The 19,617-nt window shown below is 56.7% G+C and overlaps 1 protein-coding gene across 1 annotated transcript; it reads right to left on the reverse strand.

Annotated features, from left to right (window-relative positions):
* Positions 1–91: 91 nt before the first annotated feature.
* LCK (LCK proto-oncogene, Src family tyrosine kinase) lies at positions 92–16,600 on the reverse strand. Its single transcript, XM_063177294.1, has 13 exons — positions 16,341–16,600; positions 9,876–9,982; positions 9,695–9,776; positions 9,500–9,590; positions 9,311–9,409; positions 8,615–8,718; positions 8,391–8,540; positions 6,863–7,015; positions 5,075–5,254; positions 3,729–3,805; positions 3,474–3,627; positions 2,759–2,890; positions 92–1,013 (listed from the first exon to the last, which is right to left on the reverse strand). Exons 2-13 carry the CDS (start codon positions 9,975–9,977, stop codon positions 811–813), a joined length of 1,527 nt encoding a protein of 508 aa, XP_063033364.1. The 5' UTR covers positions 9,978–9,982; positions 16,341–16,600; the 3' UTR covers positions 92–810.
* Positions 16,601–19,617: the final 3,017 nt, after the last annotated feature.

Here is a 19,617-nt window from a genome sequence, read left to right on the forward strand (position 1 = left end):
GGGGTGTGTTGGTGCGAGTGGAGTCCGTGTACCCCCAATGGGGTCCGTGCGCCGCGGGCATCACCCCACATCCCCCTCCCCATGGCAGCCCGGCCCTGTGAGGCCCCCGCCGCTGCAAACGCCTTTATTTCCCCAAAATTATTGTGGGAGAGGTGCTGCAAACACCTTGGGGGGGAGAGGGAGCGTCCCACAGCCGCGGGGCGCAGTGGGCAGCGCTGCTGAGGGGGCTCCTGCCATCACTGAGGGGTGAGGGGGGCACAGGGCGGCCTGAGGGGAGTCCTGAGGGGCTGGGGCCGTAATGTGCCCCAGGGAAGGGCAGGGACAGCAGGGTGGGCTCCGGACAGGAGGGTGGGCACCCTCTGGGCACCTCTGCCATCCCTCAGCGCTTGGGGGTCCGCTCTGAGTATTACCGGGGGGTGAAGGGGGCACTGAGCGGGCTGAGGGGAGCCCTGAGGGGCCAGAGCCTGGATATACCCCTGGGAAGAGCAAGGACAGCAGGGTGGGCACCCTCTGGGCACCTCTGCCATCCTTTAGGATTTGGGGGGGTCTGCTCTGACCATCCCCAGGGGGTGAAGGGGGCACAGAGCGGGCTGAGGGGAGCCCTGAGGGGCTGGGGCCTGGATGAGCCCCAGGAAGGGCAGGGACAGCAGGGTGGGCATCCTGTGCCATCCCTCAGTGCTTATGGGTCTGCTCAGCTCCTCCTGAAAGAGTCAAATCTGCTGCTCCCAAGCTCTGGAGCGCTGCAAATGTTCACAGAGTTCACCCCCAGGCCGGGGCGGTGTCCATGGGGTCTGTGGGGACCCCCAGGGCTCAGGGCTGCTGCTGGTACTGGCCCTCGGTGGCGGTGAAGAAGTCCTCGAGGACGCTCCTGAGGAAGTCGAAGGTGGGGCGCTCCTCGGGGCTCTCCTTCCAGCACTGCCTCATCAGCTCGTACAGCTCGGGCGGGCACTGCTCGGGCTGCGGCATGCGGTACCCCCGCTCCAGGTTCTGGATCACCTCGGGGTTCGTCATGCCTGCAGGGAGGGGAACGGTGTGGGGGTCAGGGTGGGTCACCCCTGTGGTGGAGGTGACATCCTGGGGTTGGTCATCCCTGCCAGGACAGTGTCCAGGACCCAGTTTGGGTCACCTCAATGTCACAGAGACCACCCTGGTGTTGGTCACCCCTGCCAGGACCTAGGTTGGGTCACCCCCGTGGTGTTGGGTGACACCCCAGGCTCAGTCACCTTTGCCAGGAAAATGCCCAGGACTCATTTTGGGTCACCCCAGCTTTTAGGGACCACCCTAGGCTTGGTCATTCCTGCCAGGACAATGCCCAGGACCCACTTTGGGTGGCAGGGACCACCCCAGGCTCGGCCATTCCTGCCAGGATAATGCCCAGGACTCAAGCTGGATCACCTCAGGTTTTAGGGAGCACTCCAGGCTCAGTCACCCTTTCTAGGACAACACCCAGGACCCATTTTGGGTCACAGGGACCACTCCAGGATTGGTCATTCCTGCCAGGACAATGCCCAGGACCCAATTTGGGTGGCAAGGACCACTCCAGGCTCAGTCACCTTTGCCAGGACAACACCCAGAACCCATTTTGGATCACAGGGACCACTCCAGGATTGGTTATTCCTGCCAGGACAATGTCCAGGACCAAGTTTGGGTGGCAGGGACCCCCCCTAAGATTGGTCACCCCTGCCAGGACAATGCCCAGGACCCAGTTTAGGTCACCCCGAGTTTTAGGGAGCACCCCAGGCTCAGCCACCCTTGCCAGGACAACACCCAGGACCCATTTTGGGCCACAGGGACCACTCCAGGATTGGTCATTCCTGCCAGGACAACGCCCAGGACCCAGTCTGGGTCACAGGGACCACCCCAGGCTCTGTCACCCTTGCCAGGACAATGCCCAGGACTTATTTTGGGTCACCCCAGGTTTTAAGGACCACCCCAGGACTGGTCATTCCTGCCAGGACAATGCCCAGAATCCATTTTGGGTGGCAGGGACCACCCAGGCTCAGTCACCTTTGCCAAGACAATGCCCAGGACTCATTTTGGGTCACCCCAAGTTTTAGGGAGCACCCCAGGCTTGGTCATCCCGGCCAGGAAAATGCCCAGGACCCACTTTGGGTGGCAGGGACCCCCTAAGCCTAGTCACCCCTGCCAGGACAATGTCCAGGACCCAATTTGGGCCACAGGGACCACCCCAGGCTCTGTCACCCTTGCCAGGACAACACCCAGGACCCATTTTGGGTGGCAGGGACCACCCTGGGGTCTGTCACCTTTGCCAGGACAATGCCCAGGACCCATTTTGGGTCACCCCAAGTTTTAGGGAGCACCCCAGGCTTGGTCACCCTGGCCAGGACAATGCCCAGGACTCAAGCTGGATCATCCCAGGTTTTAGGGAGCACCCCAGGCTCAGCCACCCTTGCCAGGACAACACCCAGGACCCATTTTGGGTCACAGGGACCACCCCAGGCTTGGTCATTCCCGCGAGGACAATGCCCAGGACCCACTTTGGGTCACAGCTGCCCCCCCACCCTCCCAAACCCCGCATGGGGGGCACCTCCCAGCCCCCGAACCCCTCCCCAGGTGCCCGGTGCGGCCCCTTTGGGCAGCGAGCCAGGCTGGCAGCGGCGTGCGTGCAGCGCTGCATGTTCACACACAGACACACACCCACAGCCACACCCACAGACAGACACACAGACACACCCACAGACAGACACACAGACACGGCGAGGGCGTGCCAGCCCCGCGGCCGCCCCGGGACCCCGACCTGGGTAGGGGATGCGGCCGTAGGTGACGATCTCGGTGAGCAGGATGCCGAAGGACCACACGTCCGACTTGATGGTGAACGTGCCGTAGTTGATGGCCTCGGGCGCCGTCCACTTAATGGGGAATTTGGCTCCTGCGAAGCGGAGAAAAGGGAAGGGAGGGGATGAAGAGCCCCGGCTGAGCTGGAATCGCGGCGTTAATCCCTGGGGACTGTCCCCAGCCGGGCTCTGTCGCTGCCTGGGGACAGCCTGGCTTTGGTGGCAGCCACGCAAAGCAGGAGCCCCGCTCCAGCTGCGGGGAGCGAGATGGAAAAGGGAAAACCATCCTTGAACCGCTCCCCGGAACTCCAGGATCCCCGTCCCGCTGTCCCCAAGCTCCCCGGAGCTCCAGAGTCCCTGTCCCGATGTCCCCAAGCCCTGTGACGGCTCCCTGGAGCTCCACGGTCCCTGTGCCCATGTCCCCAAGCCCTGTGACGGCTCCCCGGAGCTCCAGGGTCCCTGTCCCGATGTCCCCAAGCTCCCCGGAACTCCAGGGTCCCCGTCCCGCTGTCCCCAAGCTCCCCGGAGCTCCAGGGTCCCTGTCCCGATGTCCCCAAGCCCTGTGACGGCTCCCCGGAGCTCCAGGGTCCCTGTCCCGATGTCCCCAAGCTCCCCGGAGCTGCAGGGTCCCTGTCCCGATGTCCCCAAGCCCTGTGACCCCTGGCAGGGCGGGCTCACCCTCCCGAGCCGTGTACTCGTTGTCCTCGATGAGCCGGGCCAGCCCGAAATCGGCGATTTTGCAGCACAGAGTGTCCGACACCAGGATGTTGGCGGCCCTCAGGTCCCTGTGGATGTAATTCTTGGCCTCGATGAAAGCCATGCCTTCAGCGATCTGGGGTTTGGGATTATTAATTAATTGCTGTCGTTAATTAGCGGCTCCGGCCCCGCAGAGCTCTCCCAGCTCCATCCCCAGCTCTCTGCTCCCCCCCTCACCTGAGCTGCCATGTCCAGGAGTTTGTTGATGCTGAGCTTGACTCCTTCCGAGGTCTTGAGGAAATCCACGAGGCTGCCTGAGATGAAAGCAGCAGTTCTCAGCTCCTGGGGGGGTCACGAGGACACTGTCCCCCCAAAAAACCTCTGGGAATGTGGCCAATGCCCAGGACCCAGTTTGGGTGGCAGGGACCACCCCGGGCTTGGTCACCCCTGCCAGGACAATGCCCAGGACCCAATTTGGGCCACAGGGACTCCCTTGAGATTTGTCACCCTTGCCAGGACAATGCCCAGAACACAATTTGGGTGGCAGACACCACCCCAGTCTTGGTCATTCCTTCCTGGATAATGCCCAGGACTCCGTTTGGGTCACCCCAGGTTTTGGGGACCAGTCCAGGCTTGGCCACCCCTTCCAGGACAATGCTCAGGACCTACTTTGAGTCACCCACATGTTGTAGGGACCACCCTGGGTTGGTCATCCCAGCCAGGACAATGCCCAGGACCCATTTTGGGTGGCAGGGACCACCCCAGGCTCTGTCACCCCTGCCAGGACAATGCCCAGGACTTAAACTGGGCCACCCCCAGGTTTTAGGGACCAGTCTAGGCTTGGTCACCATTGCCAGGACAATGCCCAAGACCCACTTTGGGTCACCCACATGTTGCAGGGACCACCCTGGGGTTGGTCATTCCTTCCAAGACAATGCCCAGAATCCCATTTGGGCCACAAAGTCCCCCTAAGAGTGGTCACCCTTGCCAGGACAATGCCCAGGATACATTTTGGGCCACAGGGACCACCTCAGCCTCTGTCACCCTTCCCAGGACAATGCCCACAACCCAATTTGGGCCATAAGACCCCCCCCTAAGATTGGTCACCCCTGTCAGGACAATGCCCAGAACCCATTTTGTGCCACAGGGACCACCCCAGGCTCTGTCACCATTGCCAGGACAATGCCCATGACCCATTTTGTGCCACAGGGACCACCCCAGGCTCTGTCACCATTGTCAGGACAATGCCCATGACCCATTTTGTGCCACAGGGACCATCCCAGGTTCTGTCACCATTGCCAGGACAATGCCTAGGACCCAATTTGGGCCACAGGGACCTCCCTAAGATTGGTCACCCCTGTCAGGACAATGCCCATGTCCCATTTTGGGTGGCTGGAACCACCCCAGTCTCTGTCACCCTTCTCAGGACAACGCCCAGCACACATCACTCTGCCCGTTTAAATGGGAATTTTCCCCAGCATGAGCTTCATCCCAAAGACCTTTCCCAACCTTAAACCCCCAGACCTCCATGGCCACATCCCCGAGGACGAGGCAGCACCTGGAGCCCCCCGGGGTGGCCTCACCCTTCTCCATGAACTCGGTGATGATGTAGATGGGCTCCTTGGTGACCACGGCGTAGAGCCGCACCAGCCGCGCGTGCTGCAGCTTCTTCATCAGGTTGGCCTCGGCCAGGAAGGCACTGGGGGACATGCTGCCAGCCTTGAGGCACTTCACTGCCACCTTGGTGTGCCCGTTGTACAGACCTTGGGGGGAGAGGAGCAATTTTCTAGAGTAGAGATCCGTTTTGATTGAAATGAAATGTACACCTTTAAGTCTGTAGTTTGAAAACTATAAATGGATTTCTACTCTAGGAATTTTCTAGAGTAGGCATCCATTTTGATGTAAATGAAATGTACACCTTTAAGTCTGCAGTTTGAAAACTGCACAGTAGAAATTTTCTAGAGTAGAGGTCCGTTTTGATTTAGGTGAAATGTACATCTTTGAGTTAAGTCTGTAGTTTGAAAACTAGAATTGGATTTCTACTCTAGAAATTTTCTAGAGTAGAAATCCATTTTGATTTAAGTGAAATGTGCACCTTTAAGCCTGTAGTTTGAAAACTGCACAGTAGGAATTTTCTAGAGTAGAGGTCCGTTTTGATTGAAATGAAATGTACACCTTTAAGTCTGTAGTTTGAAAACTAGAATTGGATTTCCACTCTAGAAATTTTCAAGAGTAGAAATCCATTTTGATTCAGGTGAAATGTGCATCTTTGAGTGAAGTCTGTACTTTGAAAACTAGAGTAGAAATTTAGAAATTTTCTAGAGTGGAAATCCATTTTTATTTAAGCGAAATGTGCATCTTTGAATTAAGTCTGTCGTTTGAAAACTATAGAGTAGAAATTTAGAAATTTTCCAGAGCAGAAATCCGTTTTGATTTAAGTGAAATTTACATCTTTGAGTTAAGTCTGAAAACTATAGAGTAGAAATTTTCTAGAGGAAAAATTCATTTTGATTTAGGTGAAATGTCCATCTTTAAGCCTGTAGTTTGAAAGCTGCAGAGTAGAAATTTTCTAGAGTAGAAATCCATTTTGATTCAGGTGAAATGTGCATCTTTGAGTGAAGTCTGTACTTTGAAAACTAGAGTAGAAATTTAGAAATTTTCTAGAGTAGAAATCCATTTTTATTTAAGCGAAATGTGCATCTTTGAATTAAGTCTGTAGTTTGAAAACTATAGAGTAGAAATTTAGAAATTTTCCAGAGCAGAAATCCGTTTTGATTTAAGTGAAATTTACATCTTTGAGTTAAGTCTGAAAACTATAGAGTAGAAATTTTCTAGAGGAAAAATTCATTTTGATTTAGGTGAAATGTCCATCTTTAAGCCTGTAGTTTGAAAACTACAGAGTAGAGATTTTCTAGAGTGGAAATCCATTTTTATTTAAGTGAAATGTGCATCTTTGAGTGAAGTCTGTACTTTGAAAACTAGAGTAGAAATTTAGAAATTTTCTTGAGTAGAAATCCATTTTGATTTAGGTGAAATGTCCATCTTTAAGTCTGTAGTTTGAAAACCACAGAGCAGAAATTTTCTAGAGTGGAGATCCACTTTGATTTAAGTGAAATATATATCTTTGAGTTACGTCAAGTATGTGGTTTGAAAACTACAGAGTAGAAATTTTCTAGGGTAGAAATCCATTTGGATTTAAGCAAAATGTACATCTTTGAGTAAGTCTGTGGTTTGAAAACTGCAGAGTGGAAATTTTCTAGAGTAGAAATCCATTTTAAGTGAAATGTACATCTTGGAATTGTGCGGAGTGGGAGATCCCGGCTGGAGGATCCCGCTGCTCACCCTGGTGCCTCAGTTTCCCCCTCACTCACCCATCCAGACCTCTCCGAACTGGCCCGCTCCCAGCTTCTCCACCAGCTTCAGCGACTCCCGCGGCACCTCCCACTCGTCCTGCCACCACGGCTTCTGCGGCTTCTGCGTCTGGCACGGCTTGCCCAGGCGGCAGCACAGCCCGTCGGAGCTGCCTGGGCACGGGGAGGCAGAGCTGGGCCAGCGCCGGCACCCGGCACAGCCAGGGCTGGGCTGGGGCACCAGGAGCAGCGGGTCCTGCTCATCCCATCCTGTCCCATCCCACCCCATTCCATTCTCTTCTCTTCCATTTCCATTTCATCTTGTCCCATAACCCTGCCCCATTCCATCCTGTCCTGTCTCATCCCACTCCCTTCCCATCCCATCCCACAACTTTCCTATTCCATCCCATCCCATCCTCATCCCATCCCATTCCCATTCCCATCCCATGGTGTTCCACTCCATCCAATTGTCCTCCATTCCCATTTCATCTTGTCCCATATTGTCCTGTCCCATCCCATCCTGTCTCTATCCTATCCCATTCCCATTTCATCTTGTCCCATAACACCCTGCCTCGTTCCATCCTGTCCTGTCCCATCCCACAACTTTCCTATCTCGTCTGATCCCATTCCATCCTGTTTGGTGCCATCCCCTCCAATCCTATCCCATCCCACCCCATCCCATTCCATTCCCATTTCATCATGTTCTACTCCATCCAATTCTCTCCCATTCCCATTTCATTTCATCCCATAACACCCTGCCCCATTCCATCCTGTCCTGTTCCATCCCACAACTGTTCCATCCCATCCCCACCCCATCCTATCCCATCGTGTTCCACCCCATCCAATTCTCTTCCATTCCCATTTCATCTTGTCCCATCCCATCCTGTCTCTAATCCCATCCCATCTGATTTTGTCCCGTTCCTATTTCATCTTGTCCCATATCATGCTGTCCCATTCCATCTTGTCCTGTCCCATCCTACAACTTTCTTATCTCATCCTATATCATTCCCTCCTGTTTGGTGCCATCCCATTCCATCCCATCCCATCCCATTCCTATTCCATTATGTTCTACTCCATCCAATTCTGCCCCATTCCCATTTCATCTTGTCCCATAACACCCTGCCCCATCCCATCCTGTCCTGTCTCATCCCACACCCTTCCCATCCCACAACTTTCCTATCCCATCCCATCCTGTTTGGTGCCATTCCCATCCCATCCTGTACCATCCCCCCTTATTCTCTCCTATTCCCATTTTATCCCATCCTCTTCCATTCCAATTCCATTCCATCCCACCCCATCCAATTCTCTTCCATTCCCATTTCATCTTGTCCCATATCATCCTGCCATCCCATCCCATCCCATCCCATCCCATCCCATCCCATCCCATCCCATCCCATCCCATCCCATCCCATCCCATCCCATCCCATCCCATCCCATCCCTGCCCCATTCCCATCCCATCCCATCCCATCCCATCCCATCCCATCCCTGCGCCATTCCCATTCCCGCCCCATTCCCATTCCCATTCCCTCTCCCCGTTCCCGTTCCCACGTGTGTAGTGCTGCACCAGCTCCCTGAGGCTGCCGAAGGGGGCGCGGGGGGAGATGTAGAAGCCGCCGTTGTCCAGGTTCCGGATCTTGTAGTGCTTCACCGTCTCTCCCTGGCTCTCGTCCAGGTCCCGCACGGACAGCGAGTACGAGCCTGGGGACAGGGACACGCGTGGGACCCCCGAGCCCTCCCGAGCCCCCCGCGCCCCAGGGACCCGCGGGTGGCACCTTTGGAGGTCTCGCTCTCGCGGATGAGGAAGGAGCCGTGGGTGTTGCCCGAGGCCAGGAGCTGCCGCTCGGCGTCCTTGCGGCTGATGTTCTTGAAGAACCACCTGGAGACACAGGGCAGGGTCAGGGCACAGAGGAACCGGCACTGGGGATTTGTGGGGTGCTGTGGGGTCCTTCCCTGAGATCAGATCCCACTGGGACATATCCGTGGATCCATCCTTCCATGGAGAAATCCATCCATCATCTATCATCCATCCATCATGGATCCATCTCTCCATGGATCTGTCCATCCATCCATCATCCATCTCTTCATGGATCCGTCCATCCGTCCATCCATTATGGATCCATCCATCCATCCATCCATCCATCCATCCATCCATCCATCCATCCATCCATCCATCGTCTGTCTGTCTATCTATCCATCCATCCATCCATCCATCCATGGATGCATTCATCATCCATCATCCATCCTCCATCCATCCCTGGATGCATCCATCCCATCCATGGATCCTTCCATTAATCCATCCATCCATCCATGGAATCATCCATCCATGGATCCATCCATCCATCCATCCATCCATCCATCCATCCATCCATCCATCCATCCCCCATCCATCCCCCATCCATCCATCCATCCATCCATCATCCATCCATCCATCCATCCATCCTTCCATCACCCTCTCCCTCCCCACTCACGGCTCGGGCTCCAGGCTGTTCACCAAGGCCACGAAGTTGTGTGGGATCAGCCCCTCCTGGCCCGTGGTGAGCGACTGCGCCTTCCACCACTCCCCGTTCCTGCAGGGACAGAGCTCGGTGAGACCCCAGACCCTCAATGAGCCCCCCAGGCCCTCAGTGAGACCCCCCAGCCCCTCTGGGGTTCCTCACTCTTGCAGCACTCGCAGCTTCTCCCCCTTGCGCAGCCCCAGGTCCCCGTCGTGCTTGGGCTCGTAGTTGTAGAGGGCCACCACCAGCTTGTCTGTGGGGACAAGAGCAGGGACAGGGTGGCAGTGACCGCTCTGGGGGTGGCAGTGACCGCTCTGGGGGTGGCAGAGCCCTCCCCAGGCCACAGCCAGGCCTCACCTTGCATGGGGGAGCACGGAGGTGACGAGGACTCGTAGGACACCAGGGGGTCTCGCACCTCGGAGCCGTTGCGGATCAGCCTCTGCCAGGGGACAGGAGCTGGTGAGCCCCCAGTCTGTGGGGTTTGGGCACCTCTGGGGGTGTTTGGGCACGGGGATTGGGGTCTGTCACCCCTGCTCACCTGGCGCTTGCTGTCGGGCTCGATGGGGTAGTTGCAGTGCTCACAGATGTCGATGTTCTCGATCCAGTCCTCGTCATAGTCCGAGCTGCAGCAGCAGCCCATGGTGGCTGTGGGGGACATGGGTGACACAGGGCAACCCCATTGCTGGCTCTCCTCATGATCCAGTGCATCCTCATTCCATCCATCCATCCATCCATCCATCCATCCATCCATCCATCCATCCATCCATCCATCATCCATCCATCCATCATCCATCATCCATCCATCATCCATCCATCCATCCATCCATCATCCATCCATCCATCCATCCATCCATCATCCATCCATCCATCATCCATCCATCCATCCATCCATCATCCATCCATCCATCCATCCATCCATCCATCCATCCACCCATCCATCCATCCATCATCCATCATCCATCCATCATCCATCCATCCATCCATCCATCCATCCATCCATCCATCCATCCATCCATCCATCCATCCATCCATCCATCCATCCATCCATCCATCCATCCATCCATCCATCCATCCATCCCAGGGACATTCCCTGACTCCCTCACCAGCCATTATTTCCTCCTAATTTATCCTGCCTCCGTTAATTAAACCACTGAAGGCAATTAGCGCCCAGCCTGAGGCTCCTCTGTGCCAGCTCCTCCCCGCCGTGCTGCTCTGGGGCTGATCCCTCTGCTCTCCCTGCGCATAACAACCTCCTCATTAACATCCCATTAGCAATTAATTAGCGCACTCCTGCAGCTCGCCGTTAACGAGCTCTGGCTGGGCAAGAGCCTAAAATCCCTAAAATCCCCTCACAGGTGGCTGTGGGCACATCCAAACTCCTTTTCCTACAAATTCCCGTTCTCTGCACGCCCAGCCCGGTTCCTGAACCCCCAATCCTGCAACACCCTCGAGGCTCAGCCATGGTGACACCGGTGTGCCCACAGTGCCACCAGGGTGTGGGCACCTTTGGGAGAAGATCTGCAAACCCCACGGGCACCTCTGGCCTTCCCAAAAACGCTGAGAGTGGCACAAACCCCGTGGGCACCTCTGGCCTTGCTGAGAGCTCTGAGCATGGCACAAACCCGGGCACCTTTGGCCTTCCCAAAAACACTGAGATTGGCGCAAATTTGGGCACCTCTGGCCTTGCTGAGCATGGCACAAACCCCACGGGCACCTTTGGCTTTCCTAAAAATGCTGAGAGTGGCACAAACCCCGTGGGCACCTCTGGGATTCCTGAGAGTGCTGAGTGTGGCATAAAATCCATGGGCACCTCTGGCCTTCCCAAAAATGCTGAGCATGGCACAAATCTGGGCACCTTTGGCATTCCTAAAAACACTGAGCATGGCACAAACCTCGTGGGCACTTCTGGCATTCCTGAGAGTGCTGAGCGTGGCACAAACCCCATGGGCACCTCTGGCCTTCCCAAAAATGCTGAGAGTGGCACAAACCCCGTGGGCACCTCTGGGTGAGAACACTGAGTGTGGCACAAACACCATGGGCACCTCTGGCTTTCCTGAGAGTGCTGAGTGTGGCACAAACCCTGGCACCTTCGGCCTTCCCAAAAACACTGAGTGTGGCATAAACTCCATGAGCACCTCTGGCCTTCCCAAAAATGCTGAGCATGGCACAAAACCTGTGGGCACCTCTGGCCTTGCTGAGAGTGCTCAACATGGCACAAATCTGGGCACCTCTGGGATTCCTGAGAGGGCTGAGCATGGCACAAATCTGGGCACCTTTGGCATTCCTAAAAACACTGAGGTGGCACAAATCCTGTGGGCACCTCTGGGTGAGAACGCTGAGCGTGGCACAAACCCCACGGGCACCTGTGGGTGAGAACACTGAGCATGGCACAAACCCTGTGGGCACCTCTGGCCTTGCTGAGAGTGCTGAGCATGGCACAAACCCCACGGGCACCTCTGGGTGAGAACACTGAGTGTGGCACAAACACCGTGGGCACCTCTGGCTTTCCTGAAAGTGCTGAGTGTGGCACAAACCCTGGCACCTTCGGCCTTCCCAAAAATGCTGAGTGTGGCACAAATTTGGGCACCTCTGGCCTTGCTGAGAGTGCTGAGGGTGGGACAAACCCCATGGGCACCTCTGCAATTCCTGAGAGTCCTGAGCATGGCACAAACCCTGTGGGCACCTCTGGCATTCCTGAGAGTGCTGAACACGGCACAAACCCCACGGGCACCTCTGGGTGAGAACGCTGAGCGTGGCACAAACCTGGGCACCCATTCCTGAGAACACTGAACGTGGCACAAACCCCGTGGGCACCTCTGGGTGAGAACACTGAGTGTGGCACAAACACCGTGGGCACCTCTGGCTTTCCCGAGAGTGCTGAGTGTGGCACAAACCCGGGCACCTTTGGCCTTCCCAAAAACGCTGAGAGTGGCACAAACCTGGGCACCCATTCCTGAGAACACTGAACGTGGCACAAACACCACGTGGGCACCTCTGGGTGAGAACACTGAGCGTGGCACAATTCTGGGCACCTCCTCTGGCCTTCCCAAAACGCTGAGCGTGCCACAAACCCCTCGTGGGGCCCCGGAAATTCTCTTCTGCAGAATCCCCCACGCCCACGGCGCCAGGATTCATCCCACGTGTGACTTCCGCAGGGTTTTGTCACCTCCAGCCAGCCCAGGTGTGCCACAGCCCCAGCTGTGCCCCCCTGACCTGGCAGCCAGTGAGAATTTGGGGTCCCCGGGGGGGGTTTGGGCGGCCCAAGGAGGGTTTGGGGTCCCCAAGAAGGGTTTGGGGTCCCCCAGGAGTGTTTGGGGTCCCTGAGGAGGGTTTGGGGTCCTTAAAGAGGGTTTGGGCTCCCTAGAGAAGGTTTGGGGTCCCCAGGGAAGGTTTGGGGTCCCCAGGAATGGTTTGGGCTCCTTAAGGAGTGTTTGGGGTCCCCAGAGAGGGTTTGGGATTCCTAAGAAGGGTTTGGGGTCCTTAAAGAGGATTTGGGCTCCCCTGGGAAGGTTTGGGGTCCCCATGGAGGGTTTGGGGTCCCCAAGAACGGTTTAAGGTTCCTAAGAAGGGCTTGGGGTCCTTAAGGAGGTTTTGGGGTCCCCAGGGAGGGTTTGGGGTTCCTAAGAAGGGTTTGGAGTCCCCATAGAGGGTTTGGGGTCCTTAAGGAGAGTTTGGGGTCCCCAAGGATGGTTTGGGGTCCCTGAGGAGGGTTTGGGGTTCCTAAGAAGGGTTTGGGGTCCTTAAAGAGGCTTTGGGCTCCCTAGAGAAGGTTTGGGGTCCCCAGGGAGGGTTTGGGCTCCCCCAGGAGGGTTTGGGGTCCCTCAGGAGGGTTTGGGGTTCCTAAGAAGGGTTTGGGGTCCCCAGGGAGGGTTTGGGCTCCCCAAGAAGGGTTTGGAGTCCCCATAGAGGGTTTGGGGTCCTTAAGGAGAGTTTGGGGTCCCCAAGGATGGTTTGGGGTCCCTGAGGAGGGTTTGGGGTTCCTAAGAAGGGTTTGGGATCCTTAAGGAGGTTTTAGGGTCCCCAGAGAGGTTTTGGGATCTCTAAGAAGGGTTTGGGCTCCTTAAGGAGTGTTTGGGTTCCCCAGAGAGGGTTTGGGGACCCCAAGAAGGGTTTGGGGTCCCTAAGGAGAGTCTGGGCTCCCCAGGGAAGGTTTGGGGTCCCCAAGGATGGTTTGGAGTCCCCATAGAGGGTTTGGGGTCCTTAAGGAGAGGTTGGGGTCCCCAAGGATGGTTTGGGGTCTCTAAGAAGGGTTTGGGGTCCCCAGAGAGGTTTTGGGGTCCCCAGAGAGGTTTTGGGGTCTCTAAGAAGGGTTTGGGTTCCCTTTTTCAGACTCTTCCCTTACAACTCCCAGCACCACCAGGATCTGCCACATCTCAGCCAGGCAGCCAGAAGAGCGAAAAATCCAAAATTCACCAACATTTTGAGGCCTTTTTTTGAGCAGGACCCAGCTCAGGCTCAGCTTTTATCGACCAGAACAGCAGCAAAGTGCCCACATCTCATCCAGGTAACCAGAAAAGCAAAAAAAAAAAATCCAAATTTCACCAATATTTTGAGGCATTTTCTGAGCAGGACCCAACTTAAACTCAACTTTTAGGACCAGAACAGCATCAACAAAGTGCCCACATTTCAGCCAGGTAGCCGAGAGACCAAAAAAAATCCAAAATTCACCAACATTTTGAGGCCTTTTTTGAGCAGAACCCAACTTAAACTCAACTTTTAGGACCAGAACAACATCAAGGTGCCCACATTTCTCACCCAGAGCTAAAGAACAGCTGAGAATTCCCAATTCCACCCCCGGAGGAGCTGCCCAGAGCCCCTCAAACCCCTCCAGGAGCTGTTTTTTCTGTTTTTTCCTGCCATGCTGAGCAGGGAGGTGCTGCTATTGTGATTTTTTATCTCTCCCAGCCCCAAGCCGCAGCGTAATTTCCACCCGGCAGCCGTTTCACAAGAAAAAAAAAAACAAAAAAAAACCCCCAAAAAAAGAGTGTTTGAAGTTGGTTTTTTGTTTTGTCGGTGCAACTGAATTTCTTTGTGCTGGCTGTGCCAGGTGTGTGCCCAAATTTTGGGGTTTTTTAATCTGAGTTTGGGGTCCCTGTCTTGTCCCTTCCGTCCACGTGGCGCTGCTGGTTTGTCACCGTTGTCACCAGGGTGAGGAGGTGAAATCTGAGCTGTCCCCACGGCTGGTGGCACCCCGAGCCAGATGTGAGCCAGATGTGAGCCCTCTGGGTGGGCGGCCAGGGGTGGCACAGCCTGGCAGGGCCACCCAGGGCCGTGTCCCCAAGGGCGACACTGCGGCAAAAATGGGAAATTCGGAGTGCCTGGAACCCAAACTGGGCACCAAAAGTGGGAATTGGGCACCAAAAATGGGAATTGGGCACAAAAAATGGGAAATTCAGAGTGCCTGGAACCCAAACTGGGCACCAAAAGTGGGAATTGGGCACCAAAAATGGGAATTGGGCACAAAAAATGGGAAATTCGGAGTGCCTGGAACCCAAACTGGGCACCAAAAGTGGGAATTGGGCACCAAAAAATGGGAATTTCTGAGCACCCAAAGCTCCAAACTGGGCACCAGAAATGGGAATTTGACACAAAAAATGGGAACTGGGCACCAAAAATGGGAATTTGGCACAAAAAATGGGAATTGGGCACCAAAAAAATGGGAATTTCTGAGCACCCAAAGCTCCAAACCGGGTCCCAAAAATGAGAATTTCTGAGCCCCGAAGCCCCAAATTTGGCTCCAAAAATGGGAATTTCTGAGTGCCTGGAGCCACAAATTGGGCTCCAAAAATGGGAATTTTTGAGCATCTGAAACCCCAAATTGGGCACCAAAAGAATGGGAATTTCTGAGTGCTTGAATCCCAAACTGGGCACCAAAAATGGGAATTTTTGAGCATCTGAAACCCCAAATTGGGCTCCAAAAATGGGAATTTCTGAGCACCTGAAGCCCAAACTGGGCAGTAAAAATGGGAATTGGGCACAAAAAATGGGAATTTCTGAGCACCTGAAATCCAAAATTTGGCACCAAAAATGGGAATTTCTGAGTGCCTGAAGCCCCAAATTTATTGGGCACCAAAAATGAGAACGTCCCAAATTTAGCACCAAAAATGGGAATTTCTGAGGACCTGAAGCCCAAATTGGGCACCAAAAATGGGAATTGGGCAGCAAAAATGAGAATGTCCCAAATTTAGCACCAAAAATGGGAATTTCTGAGAGCCTGAAGCCCCAAACTGGCCACCGTAAATCGGAACTTCTGAGAGCCTGAAACTCCAAATTTGGGACATAAAATGGGAATTTCTGAGCACCTGAAGCCCAAAATTGGGCACCAAAAATGGGAGTTTCCCAAACTGGGCACCAAAAATGGGAATTTCTGCGAGCCTGTAGCTCCAAAATTTGGCCCCAAAAATGGGAATCGTGCCCCAAACATGGGAACTTTTGAGCGCCCGAAGCCCCAAATCGGGCACCAAAAATGGGAATTTCTGAGGACCTGAAAGTCCAAATTTGGGACATAAAATGGGAATTTCTGAGCACATGAACCCCAAATTGGGCACCAAAAATGGGAATTTCTGAGCACATGAACCCCAGATTGGGCACCAAAAATGGGAATTTCTGAGCACATGAACCCCAGATTGGGCACCAAAAATGGGAATTTCTGAGCACATGAACCCCAGATTGGGCACCAAAAATGGGAATTTCTGAGCACATGAACCCCAGATTGGGCACCAACCTTGCGACACTGGCACCGAGCTGCTGCCAGTCCCTCGGGCACAGCCCTGGGGACAAAACTGGACGTGGGGGTTTGGGGAGGGCACCGTGCCCTGGCAGGGCCCCGAGGCGGGCAGGGGACGCGGGGACGGCGCCTTTGTGTCCCCAGGGACGTCCCAGAGGGATGCAGAGCCCAGCCTGGCTCGGAGCGAGCCCGAACCCCCATTGCCATCGCCCCCCCAGCCCCGGGTGCCCCCCAAAGCCCCCGGGCCGAGCCCCTCAAAACCTCCCCAGCTCTCACCTGGAGCCGCGGGGCGGGCGAGGAGCGGCCGCTGTCACTGAGCCATGTCCTGCCCTCGCATCCTCCTCATCCTCGGCAGCCCGGCAGGAGCCCCCCGAGCCTTTTGGGGGGCAAAGGGGAGGCCCCCGATCCTTTTGGGGTGCAGAGAAGAGCCCCTCGATCCGTTTGGGGTGGAAAGGGGAGTCCCTCGATCCTTATGGAATGCAGAGAGGAGTCTTTCAAACCTTGTGGAGTGAAGAGTGGAGCCCCCCGGTCCTTTTGGGGTGCAAAGGGGAGCCCCCCAATCCTTTTGGGGTGCAAAGGGGAGCCCCCCGAGCCTTTTGGGGTGCAAAGGGGAGTCCCTCGATCCTTTTGGGGTGCAAAGGGGAGCCCCCCGATCCTTTTGGGGTGTAAAGCAGAGCCCCCCGATCCTTTTGGGGTGCAAAGGGGAGCCCCCCGATCCTTTTGGGGTGTAAAGCAGAGCCCCCCGATCCTTTTGGGGTGCAAAGGGGAGCCCCCCGATCCTTTTGGGGTGTAAAGCAGAGCCCCCCAATCCTTTTGGGGTGCAAAGGGGAGCCCCCCGATCCTTTTGGGGTGCAAAGGGGAGCCCCCCGATCCTTTTGGGGTGTAAAGCAGAGCCCCCCGATCCTTTTGGGGTGCAAAGCGGAGCCCCCCGAGCCTTTTGGGGTGCAGAGAGGATCCCCCCCGAGCCAGGAGGGATGCAAAGAGGAGCCTCCCGAGCCTTTCGGGGTGCAAAGCCAAGTCCCTCAAGCCTTGTGAAGTGCCGAGAGGAGCCCCCCCCGAGCCTTATGGGGTGCGAAGAGGATCCCCCCAAAACCTCGTGGGGTGCAAAGAGGAGGCTCCCGAACTTTGTGGGGTACAAAAAGGAGCCCCCAGAACCTTGTGGGGAGCAGAGCAGAGTCCCTGAAGCGTTGTGGGGTACGGAGAGGATCCCTTCGAGCCTTTTGGGGTGCAGAGAGGATCCCCCTGATCCTTTTTGGGGTGCGGAGAGGATGCCCCCAAGCCTTGTGGGGTGAAAAGCAGAGTTCCCCGAGCCTTTTGGGGTGCAAAGCGGAGCCCCCCGGGTGTTTTGGGGTGCAGAGAGGAGCCCCTGGAACCTTTTGGGATGCGGAGAGGATCCCCCCGAGCCTTGCGGGGTGCAGAGCGGAGCCTCGCGGTCCTTTTGGGGTGCAGAGCGGAGTCCCCTGGATCTTTCGGGGTGCAGAGATGATTCCCCTCGAGCCGGGTGGGGAGCAAAGCGGAGTCCTTCGATCCTTTTGGGGCTCGGAGCGGAGCCCCCCGGGTGTTTTGGGGCTCGGAGCGGAGCCCCCCGGGTGTTTTGGGGAGCAGCGCCCCCGGCCCGGCCGCGCCGCCGCTGTCCCCGCCTCGCTCCGGTTTCCGCCGCATGAGCGGAGCCGAGAGGAGCCCGGAGCCGCTCTCAGCTCGCCCCCGACCGCAAGAGAACGAGTGACAAACCCCGATGGCTTCCTGCCACCGCCGGGCCCCCGGCAGGGCACGCTGAGGGGGTGGCACCTGCTGCCAGCGCCCCTCTGTCCCTGAGCTGTCCCTGTGCTGTCCCCTCTGTCCCTGCACTGTCCCTGCATTGTCCCCTCTGTCCCTGTGCTGTCCCCTCTGTCCCTGCACTGTCCCTGCACTGTCCCCTCTCTGTCCCCGTGCTGTCCCCTCTATCCCCGCTCTGTCCCCTCTGTGCCAGCCTGGCCGTCCCTGCCCCACCCCAGTGTCCCCTCCTGGCGCTGCCACCCTCCTCCATGTGCCTCCCACGGCATCCAGGGGACATTGAGGCACATGGAGGAGGGTGGCAGTGCCAGGAGGGGACGCTGGGGTGGGGCAGGGACGGCCAGGCTGGCACAGAGGGGACAGAGCGGGGACAGAGCAGGGTCAGAGGGGACGGCACAGGGACACAATGTCCCCTGGATGCCGTGGGACACCGCTCAGAGCCCCCTCGGGCTGTCACCACCGTGTCACCGCCGTGTCACCACCGCGCCACGGCTGCCCTGAGGGCCGCGGTGACAAGGACCGGAGCGGAGGGGACCCGCGGTGCCCCCGGGGGGGTGGCAGCGCTGTTTTAGGGCCAGCTCCGAACCACAGCGACATTGTGACATTGTGCTGGCTGCTTTGATGGGGCGGGAAGCCGCAGGCGCAGGCAGGAAGCGCAGAGGTGACAGAGCGGGGGGGGGATGTGGCACCTCGGGGACACGTTCGGGCTCTGCTCGTGTCCCTGCAGGGAGGAACAGCCCCCAAAATGATCAAAATGATCCCCGAGGCTCCCCTGGCGCTTTCACCCGCGGTCTGTGGATGTCGCATCCCCGAGGGGCACCTGGAGGTGTCGCCGGCACGGAGAAAGGGCGGCAGTCACATCTGGGGGCGCCGATAAGGAAAAGCCATCGGCTCTGAGCCTCGGCTGCTTTTATTGCACCTCAGAGCCTGAACCCCACATTGCCCACCGGCCTGGACCCCCACACCCCCGGGGACAGGCCCCAAAACGCCCCGGGGGGATGGTGACACTCCTGTGCCCTCGGGGATGGTGGCACTGCCATGTCTGGGGGGGATGGTGACACCCATGGGGATGGTGACACTCCTGTGCCCTCGGGGATGGTGGCACTGCCATGCCTGGGGGGGATGGTGACACCCATGGGGATGGTGACACCCATGGGGATGGTGACACTCCTGTACCCTCGGGGATGGTGACAATCCTGATGCCCTGGGTATAGTGACACCCATGGGGATGGTGACACTCACAGTGCCCATGGGGATGGTGACATTCCCATGCCCTAGAGGCGAGGGTGATATTCCCGTGCCCCTCAGGGATGGTGACACTCCTGTGCCCATGAGGGGATGGTGACATCCCCAATGCCCTGAGGATGGTGACACCCATGGGGATGGTGACAGTGCCATGCCCATGGGGGAATGGTGACATCCATGGGGATGGTGACATTCCCGTGTTGCAGGGGAGATGGTGACATTCCCATGCCCCTGAGTGATGGTGACATTGCTGTGCCCATGGTGATGGTGACACCCGTGGGGATGGTGACATTCCTGTGCCCGTGGGGATAGTGACATTACCATGCCAGTGGGGATGGTGACATTGCCACGCCCTGGAGGCGATGGTGACATTCCCGTGCCTATGGAGATGGTGACACCCATGGAGATGGTGACATTCTGGTGCCAGTGGGGATGGTGACATTGCCGTGCCCATGGGGCAATGATGACATTCCCATGCCTTGGGGATGGTGACACCCGTGGGGATGGTGACATTGCCATACCCTGGGGGCAATGG

Source organism: Melospiza melodia, chromosome 27 (genome assembly GCF_035770615.1).
Source record: "Melospiza melodia melodia isolate bMelMel2 chromosome 27, bMelMel2.pri, whole genome shotgun sequence".
Classification (NCBI taxonomy): domain Eukaryota; kingdom Metazoa; phylum Chordata; class Aves; order Passeriformes; family Passerellidae; genus Melospiza; species Melospiza melodia.